General features: G+C 30.9%; 1 protein-coding gene across 2 annotated transcripts in view; it reads left to right on the top strand.

The window, feature by feature from the left end:
- The first annotated feature begins 247 nt into the window (after positions 1-247).
- Positions 248-10,387, top strand: part of LOC143254092 (NAD kinase-like) — a 109,373-nt gene continuing 99,233 nt past the window's right edge. Inside the window, exons 1-2 of one of the 2 annotated variants that reach the window (XM_076508855.1) lie at positions 248-404; positions 3,131-3,324. In XM_076508855.1, the coding sequence (XP_076364970.1) occupies positions 3,191-3,324 (134 nt within the window). In that variant the 5' untranslated portion in view covers positions 248-404; positions 3,131-3,190. The remainder of the gene's footprint in view (positions 405-3,130; positions 3,325-10,387) is intronic. The other variant, XM_076508854.1, reaches the window with a different exon arrangement.

Genomic DNA, 10,387 nt, shown 5'->3' with positions numbered 1-10,387 from the left:
TAACCCATAATTCTCATCCTGGATTTACCGTAAAAAAGATATGAATTTGTGATCGAATTTTTCAAAATCCTTAATTTTCGTATAAGTTTTTCTTAGTTTATAGATTCTTGATCCCCATCAAATATTCAAAGAATTATGAATTTTCTACATGAAGATTTAATATTTGCCTTCAGGTCAAATTTTCTGTCATTATAGCCAAAGAATGGAAACTTAGATTAGTTGGTGGCGCCAGATGATCGTCGTTGGTGAGACATGCGCAGAGCATTGGTCTACGGTATCGTCTGCTTCTCGCGAAAGAAAATCGGATGCTGTATACTTACATCATATGTGTATTAGGAGAGTGAACTTATGCGTACGCTTTCGGAGGTGCCCGGTTAGGCTTAACTTTATAGCCTTTTTTGTAGGTAAGGCATCTATAATAATAGATATTTATTGATGTAAACATTTTGTATATTGTTTTAAAATCGAAATCATTTGTGGTTTGTTTCTTTAGTTATGTAGAAAGTCGAGATATGTAGGGGTAAACTAAATACGTTATAATTCCATGATAGAATGATGACGCGAGTTATGTTCGGCTGGTAATTTCTCGCAGATCTCTTACTCGCATAACTTGCGTCCCCACTGTCTGAAGGGACGTTCGGTGGATATGTTTTCCGCTGCTGTGAATACTAAATCAGGCTACACGGTTTCGTTTTCCGGAACCTTAAATTATTAGTAGTACATCCAATGCATCTTGTTTGGACATCTGTTCGCAATTTACATACAACGTAGGTTAAAATAATTTTTATGAAGTTGAAGAATGTACACTTAAATCGCTTTACAAATTTAACCTTTTTTTTTTTTAATAACTAACGAGCATTAAATAAGTTGAAAAACATAGCAACTGAATTTCTTCAAACAAATACCAGTACATTGCAGTTATAACTAATACAATTCCTAGGAGATACTGATTAACAGAATGTTAATCATCGTTACAATTAAGTTATGGTTTAGCTAACTTTAATGCTAATCCTATTGTATCTGCTAGTAGGAACAAGTTGTATTATCATTAGTAGTAGGTATTAGTTAAATTTATTCTTTCAAAGTTAATGTTGTAACTTAAAGTTTTAGGCTTAAAGGAAATTCACATAATAGTTTGCTGGATACATTTAAACAGAAAGATAAACTATTTGTAATTTTGTGAAACAAAGTAATTTGACTGATTATTTGACAATTATATTTAATATCACTAATGACTTAACTGGATTAACTAGTGATATAGAAAGGAATGCAACACTAAGTTGACTATAAGCATTGTTCATGTATTTATTTGTATTTGTTTATAACATTTTTTATCAAATTACTTTCCTAGTTGTGGAGTTCAATTGGATTATGTTTGTTAATCGTATTAGATAACACAATAAAAATGTAGGACATGGTTATTACCAACTAGCTTAGTGTATGCAAACTTTAAAATCGGTGTGTTTGTAAATATTACTCTAAACAATACAAATGGCTGAAATAAAGTTACATTGAATGTTAAATTTGTTGTTTTAAATCTTAAATGAACTGTTGTTTTTTGAAATATTTTGTTGTCAACTAAAGTTAGTGGACAGATGATTTTCTTTCAGTGTTTAAAATAATTGTACTCCATTTGGTTCTCATGGTATTGGCTGTGTTTACAGTTTTTGAATGAATCCAGTGTGAATAATAACTGTTTTTATATTAACTTGAATAAAATATAGTAGGGAATACTTTTTCTTAAATGTCTCTCTTAATTTTTGGAAATGAAAAGAGGTGTATTAACTTCAAATTTTGTTTTCAAGTTAATTGTATCCTTATCAGTTCAGTTCATTTATTTCCAGATACATTGCTACTTTGTAGATTTTTAACGATGGATATAATTATGTAAATATGTCCACATCTTCATGGTAGTTAAAAAAATCCAACTAATTTTAAATCCTTGTTTTACAAAATATGATTAAGATATTCATTTCAATTGCCTTTTTATTCTAATATTGTACAGTTTGTGTGCAAAGGTAGGTTTTAATACATTGTACTGAAACAGACTTTTGGTGTGATTTATACATATTAACTTGTATATAATAATACCATACAGTTCCTGTATGGACATTTCATCCTGTTTCAAATGAAGGCATCAATATTTGAAATTTTAAAATAAATATAAACAAGTTGAAATTAAAAGTTTTATGACTTGATATTTTAATGAAGATGGTTTAAGAGCTAATTACTTAGGTCATTATATAGTTTTTAACAGTAATTTGCATTATAAAAGCTGTGTAATATTATACATATAAAATTAAAAAAATTTGTCCATATGTTTGTGTACCCTGTTAAGATATTAAATAAAGTGCTTGGGTTTTATCTTGTCTGATTAATTATAAATATCTATTTTAGTATGAAAACACATAGATATATTCCATTTTAGGGTTTAAACTTGAGATATTTATTGGTATTTAAATATGTGGTATTAGTTTTGTATCATTAGTATGTACAATATCAACCTTTATGTGAGTTAGTTCCTTTTAAACCATTAAGATACTACAATTATTAATTACTCTTTTATTTATTAATATTTTTTTCACATTAAAATATACTTGATTGTTTTACATGCTATTTGTATTGTTAAGTACCTAATTTTATTTTTGTCTTTAAGAGATTCCTGTTTCATCTTTCAATTTCTGTAGCAATCGTCTAAATGATTCAGAGCATTATTTTTCATGTTGAAGTTTTAATTTCATATTTATTTCTTCATGTATTTTTATAATTGCATTTTATTACTTCGATAATGATGAAGTATTAGATCTCCAATTAAGTTTCAGTGATTTGTCATAATTATATGTTGAAACAATTAAGGTAGATTGGTACCAAATAAAATTTGGTAGATCTTTCTGATTAAGAGTTTCATTGCTAAAGTTTTATTGTTTTTAAGTTTGAAATGAACAATTGTTATTTGGCATGCAATGTTTCAGTTTGATATATGTAAATATTAACAAAGTTATGCATACTTTTTATACAAAAATATTTGTTCTTTCAGTACTTGTGTCATTCATGTGAATCTGTTTCATGAACTAATAACAGACGAGTTATTTGAGATCACAATTCTCAGAATCATTATATTATTTTCCAGATAACACCGTGTGTTTAAAATCTCTTGTTGCAACAAATTTTTTTGTTTTTAACTGGCAAAATGAATCAAGATAAGAGTCCTATTCCTGTTGGTGATAGTCCCACGATGCCAAATGTTTATTCGGAAAGTTCTGAAATTTCTGAAAAGAAGAAAACACATGCATCATTGCTGAAGGAAAAGGTTGCTGGATTCAGGTAAGAAGTTCTGTAAAGTTAATTTAACATTTGATTTATGTCTAATTGATATTTGTTATACATTTACCTGCTGAATAACATATATTTTCCTTAAGGAATAGACTGTTTTAAATTTTGTTTTACTAACTTGCATATAAACTGGTCTATTGAAAGGAAAATAAGTGTTTGATATTCATTTTAGAAATAATATTGTATAATTATTACATATAGTTAGCATGACTCATTGGTTCTAATATTTTAAGCTTATAGAATATACTAAAATTCAATTATTACCTATTACACAACAATCTGTTCCCATAATATTAGTGTTCACATATTTGGTATTAAAGGTTTGTGTTATTAGTATGTATAATACCAATCTTTTTGTGAGCCAATTCTTTCTAAACTATTAAGATACTGGAACTTTGCTGCTGTTTGTTGTGTAATGAGTAATGTTTCAATCATTACACATATATTAATTATTTTCACATCATTTCATTAATTGAATATCAAACAGATAAAATCTTGATACAATATTTTATGTAGAATGTGAATGAAATACTTGTATGCTATAAATGTAAGGAAAGAATGCATTGCAGGCATTACTGAAATGTCTTTTATATAATAAAAACTAAATAACTTAGTCTATATTTGAACACATGCTATTTTATCATGATCCTAGATGTACCAATTGTGATTAAAACATAGAAAACTGCTATATTTTTGTGGATTTTGAATATTGAGAAGTTAGTAATTAACTAAAAGAATTTTTTTGCATAAATTTCTTTTCTAAATGATTTACATTATTTTGCTAGTATATAAAATATAAATGTTTTGCATTTTGTGTACCAGTTTTGGTGCTTGTAAAAGATACCATTGTGTTGAAAAATTAATTATCTATATAATTAAAACATTATTGATTATAGAAATCCGTGTACTAAGGAAGTGTTTAATAGTATGTTCTCATTATGTTTATGATCTACAGATTTTGTGTATATTATCTAATTTCAGTAAAAAAATAGACTTATTCTAACAAATTTCTCAATCATAGCAAACAATTAAAAAAAAAATTGAACTAAAGCAAATTAGCACAAGATTTGTTTTAAAATACTTACAAAATGCTGATGGAATCATGAGATATTCTTCAAATAAAATTTAATATGAAGACACTAATGTGAATTTTAATTAAGATTTTGATGAAATTTCTTTTGTAGTCAAATATTTATTTGTAATCATGATTGTGAGTTGAGGTTTGCATTTCTTTTTCTGTGGTGAGCTCATAAGGAATACTTGTTGAAGAAAGTGTAAACTGTTTTCATTTGGTGTTTGAATTTATAAATATGCATGTAAACAATGGGGAATATTTATTTTCAGTAAATGTATGTATTGACAGATTCTGTAAACAGGTGTAGTAATGTTCAAACACATGTGGAGGTATAAGTGGTTCTTTACACAGATCTACAAAAATGTACATGGAACAATAATATGTACATACATCTACAGTTTGTTCTTAATTTTTATTGTGTAACAGTACTCCCTCATGTGTTTTTCCAAGAAATTCCATTATAGAATAATGACCTAAACAGGTTTTTGAAAACAGGAAGGTATAAAGAAATTTATTTAAGTAAAACAAGGATTGTACAGGGTAATAAAGTTTGAGAAATTGCCACAAAGAATGTAGGACATCTTAAAAAAAATCTGTGGAAAAAACATCTGATAAAAAAACATTAGGATGGCAGGTGGAGGACAGAATTTTGACATTTCTTTATTAAACTGAATTTGATCTGGTTTTAGATAGTGATAGGTAATTACAAATATTATTCTAATATAGACTACTTGGATATACGTTCAAAAAATGATACTTCACTCACTTAGTTTTCAGGTTTTTAAATTAAAACTTTAATTGAATATATTTCTTTATCACAAGTTTTCAGAACTTCATATTTGAAGTCACAACCATTTTGTTTTTATAAATATCATCAGCCTCAGTTTAGATTCCTCATTAGTGTTTATAAATTATGTTTAAGATTTAATATTTTGAAATCAATTCCTCTACAAAAGTAAAGAGTGAAAATGTATTCATTAACAACATTAAGAAATACCCAGATATTTCACAGAATGGAGTAAATCTACCTATGACAAGGTGTATAATATGGAACTTGGTTTCTTGTCGAATATGATTTGTCATTCATTCATTTTTATTTTGTCATTTCAATTGAGTATTTTTGTATAAAATGAAAATCAGAATTTCTAATAAACCTTTTTTGTTCTACAGAAAATGTTAAATTATTTTTACAATTTGTTTTCATGAGGTGGCATATTATTATCAGTTATAAAGAGATAATTGTTTAGTTACTAAATTCTGGGTAATGTAGAATTCATACTGCTGTCATAGAACTTTGGTTTAGATTAACATGAAACCATATGCTGGTTCTGCTGTAGGTGCAATTTTTTTTAAACTATTGGTCTAATTCATTAGGTTTACTTCTATATTTGATTTTCAGTTATGAGAGCTTTTCCTCTCAAAGAAAATAAATGAATGTCATTGTTAGATACAAATTTAGTAGTTGCTGCCTCGTGAAGAATCTTCCATCTCTTTATGTTTCAGAGTAAGCATGGTGTGATTGAAGTATAGCATTTTACTTTTTGTAAGTTACTTTAATTCTAAAAGTTGTGTTGAAAATTAAAATAGTTACAAATGTACTTACTCTGAGGTTTTTTAAGGTGTGGATTTGAAGGTTTATTATGACTTAAGACAGAAACAGAAATGTGGCAAAGATACTTTTTACAACCTTGAGTTTTTGTTGTTGTTGTTTGATTGGTTGTAAAGTTTCTCCCTGTCATTTCATTTTCACCTTTTAATTATATTCTGACATCAGTCTGTTCTAGTAAAAGGCAATCTCTGAAGACACAAGCAGTTTTTGGAATTCAACTTGCTTTTTATTATCCATTAGCAGTTATCAGATAAAGGAATATACATAAAACTGTGGGTGCATCATGTTATATACTGCAGCACATAAGATATCTTGCTAAGTTTACACATGTGTGAGGTGGTTTTTAAACCTGCTACAATGTCACTTCCACATTCTGTAACAAATATTCATATACATGACAAAAACTTGGTTCGTAAAAAAAATGTTTAAGTGTAGTAATGATTTGTGAACTTTGCACTTAGAATCAATGTAATTCAAAACATTCTCATAATTTTGGTTTAAAAGTGTTTTGTTTTTTTTACTTTTTTGACATTACCCAAGGGTACTATGACTTCACTGTAAAATAAATCTTTGCATGGGTCACTTTTAGTCTCTACTGTTTCACTTAGTGTTTAAAATCCAGTTGTCCATTGGGTGGGACAGAGGTAAGTCTATAGACTTGCAATTCCAGGGTTCAGTTTCCCACAGTTGACACAGCAGATACAGATAACCTAATTGTGACTTTGGTCTAAAACAACCAAACCAAAAACCCATTTGCTTGTGTTTTAGGCCTGTGCACAGATAAACAAATTGTTAGCTTTGTTTTTAAAGTGTAAAATTTGTTTTACCACATACAAGTGCAGAAATTACTCTGACTCTATAGCTCCAATAAGGTTTGCTTAAGAGTTTCATTTTATTTCCTGAAAATACCATACAAACAGGTGTGTATAGAGACCACACACCTGGCTTCTACTCTACTGGAATCGAGTTGGAAAGCAAAAAGTTTAGAAATTGTACGAAATAAAAAGAAAGAAATAAGAGAGAGAAAGACGATTGTTTTAAAGTTCAACACCTTATATATATGGAAGTGTACTTCGGGGAAAACCAAAATCTTAATGTAAAATATACGTGTTCAAGACGAACACTCGGGTTCTTACATGATGTGTTTCTTGGGACTTATTTGTACAGCTGTAGAGGGTGCGGGTTACGGTTAAAGGCCCTGGCCAGGGGGATCGTTAACTCGGCTGCTGTCATATTAATTATGTTGAAGTTAACTCTCCATCGCTGTTATTATGGCTGGGTCAGGGAACGAGAAACGATTCTCGAGCACAACGTGGCACGGATCACACGTGTGAAATAGAGGGGAAGGTAACTCCGTAGCCACGTTGAGTTAGGGTTAGATATAAAAATGTTTTTGAATGATTTTATTTTTTCAGATACCCTAAAGCTCTTCTGTTAAACACATTTATTAGCACCACGTTATATTTTCATTTCGGTTATTTCTTCCTTACGGCCCTGCCCCTTCCTATCATCTTTGTACTTACCATAATGGGGGTATTTGTTTACCAAAATGATTCACGGACCAGTTTGACTGGACTAGAGTGTGGTATAGTGTTGGATGTTGTGTAGACTATACGGTTCCAGCACTCCTCTCTCTCTCTGTAGCATCCTTCAGAAAATATTTTTTGTTCCCACACTACTTGTTATGTGTTAGGTAACATTTGGTGCGTCTGCATTGTAACATAAGCCATTGATGTTTAATTCTAACCTTAACTATCACGTTTTACATCAACCTTGTTTTTTTTTGTTTTGAACTGTCACGAAGCCCCCCCCCCCCCTCGCTCCCTGTTTTTTTATTTTTTATATAATTAGGTTTCAAGTGGTGAGTGGCGTCGAAGTGAACGTAAGCGTGATAGCAATTTATTACACGTTACGGTACAAGTTTACACGTTAAGTGATAATTTTGGCCTTTGAGAAATTGTAATTATTACGAGGATTTCCTTTAAGTTTATTTTATTGTAGCTTTAACCGAACGATCGTTTATGGGGGGGACACCCCAAAAAATTAACAGAAGAATGAACTTTCTTAGGCAGTGTAGAGGACAGTCAACATTAGTATAGTAAACAAATCGGCGAACTGTTGCTGACAACAGTCATGAATTGGAGTCATACCAGCCATAAACAAATCGGCGAACTGTTGCTAACAACAGTCATGAATTGTTTCTATAAAACGTGATTGGATTATAATTTTCCTTACAAAACTGGCTGACTGATCTCTGTCCACTACAGGTAATCGAACCCCATATTCTAGTGCTATAAATTGCTCCAACTTACCACTGGCCCACCAAAGGACTAAAAATTTTAAAAAGGCTTGTCTTTGCTATATGTTTTGTCTAACAAAAATGAGTTAAACTAATTTTATTAAATTCACATGGTTGATGCGTCAAGTATATAAAGTCATGCAGTAAATGATGAACCTAAAATAAGGTAATGTCACAGGATACCTCTGTAGTAGATAACACTGAAAAGTAGGTTGAAGTTATTAGTGTGAACTAAGACCAGTGAATTGAGACAAATGACTTATCTTTACAACGTGGATAGTTTGGCGAAAATGGGTTAATTTGTTGTTGTTTAAGGGTGGCTCGTTATTAAATATACGTATATTTATATATCAGTACTAAGCTAAAGTTGTGGGGGGCGTTATAATGTGATTTGTCAATTCTCCCGTCATTCGATGGTAAAAGAGTAGTCCTAGAGGTGGCGGTGGGTGATGAAGACTTACTGCCCGTAGTCTTTCACTACTAAATTAGGGACGGCTAACTCTCCTCCCCTTAGTGCACCGAACGTTGGATAGATACACTCAATGAAAGATTAAGCACTTTTTAAAGAAAGATTCTCGAAAACGTTTAACAAGTACACACGAGGAACATACACAAAACATCCAGGTCCTAGTTAGGTATCCATAAAGTGAAGGTGGCTTGTTAAATGAAGTACACAAACGTACTGTCAGGCTAAATCATAAGTAATACAAAGTTTATTTGTTTCTCATTGTATTATCCAACTTTTCATCCTGTTTATATAATAATAAACGTTATGAGAACGTTGACATAATTTTTTAAAAATATTATAGATCTTTAATTATGGGTAAGAATAATTGGCCTTTGTCCCTAAGAAAACATACACGTACTTGAACAACCGGATTGGACATTAGGCGTGCGTAAGTAATTATTCTTGTGTTCAGTTTTGGAAGGAAATATTTGGCTGTGACTTATATGTTTTGGTATTCATGTATTATAGTATAAGATTCCTCTTCTTTCAAAGCATGTAATGCATTATTATTGAATTTCAAGCATTACATACTCCGTTCTTACTCCGAAATTTGACAGGTCAGAAGAATGTTACAAAAGGAACGTGTTCAAGATTTTTATTAAGGTTTTTAAACGCGCAATACGAGTCAACTTTATCTGATATGGTACATCATTATGCGAAGAATCCATGTGGTATCTTGAACTGTACGTATATATAATGGAAACTTTTTTATGTGATATCTTATGAGGTCATTTAAAATGAATTCGAAGTTCTAATTATGCTTAGCTGAGTTTGTGAAGAGTATACGTTGGAAGCACAGGCCCGTGAGTTTTCTTTTTTCGGGACGGGACAAGGGAGATACAAGCCCCCGAACTCCAAGTATTCGAGCGCAGAGAGTGTAATACTACTGAAACATTCGCAGTGTATTGAAAGTAGTGAAATAAAATATTTTCATGACATTCCTTCCAACCTGTGAATAAGGAACCACCAATCAATCTTCAACATTTGTCGATGCCACTTTGAATAATCTGAAGGTTTATAAAAATGCTCTCGTGCATTACCTTCATTTGATCAAAGTTAAAGCGCCTGATGCGCCGTAACCATGACATTATGCAAATTTAGAAGTTTCCACGCCTTGAAAAATTATAGTGGGCGTCAGAAAGAACTCCACTTCCCCTATTTATGGATTACCATTGAGGATCTTCATCTATTCCCTCGCCCTTATGCGTTATACTAAATTTTACAAGAAGGGGGTGGTAACCAAGTGAATGTTAATTATAACGAGACGTCCCTTTAATTAGCTGCTATAGTAATGTCAGGTTAGCGATGGTTTACTTAGAGACAGATACATTCTACAATAGTTTTCCAGAAAGTGACGAGCTCGAGATTACTGGCGTATTTAACACTGGCATTGAGTTTTACCAGCCGTCCGTAGTGTTTTACATTTATCTATGTATGTGTTTTGTAGTTTTTTAACGAGTCTTCATTTAGCGTTAAGGGTTTATACAAACACGAGAGGGCAGGGCATGACCCACCAATTAGCTTGTCAGACTATATATGGATCTGGATTCGTGGCACGAGTCC

This window comes from Tachypleus tridentatus, chromosome 6 (genome assembly GCF_004210375.1).
Source record: "Tachypleus tridentatus isolate NWPU-2018 chromosome 6, ASM421037v1, whole genome shotgun sequence".
Taxonomy (NCBI): domain Eukaryota; kingdom Metazoa; phylum Arthropoda; class Merostomata; order Xiphosura; family Limulidae; genus Tachypleus; species Tachypleus tridentatus.
The sequence above is the reverse complement of the archived record's forward strand: the minus strand, read 5'-3'. Positions and strand labels throughout refer to the sequence as shown.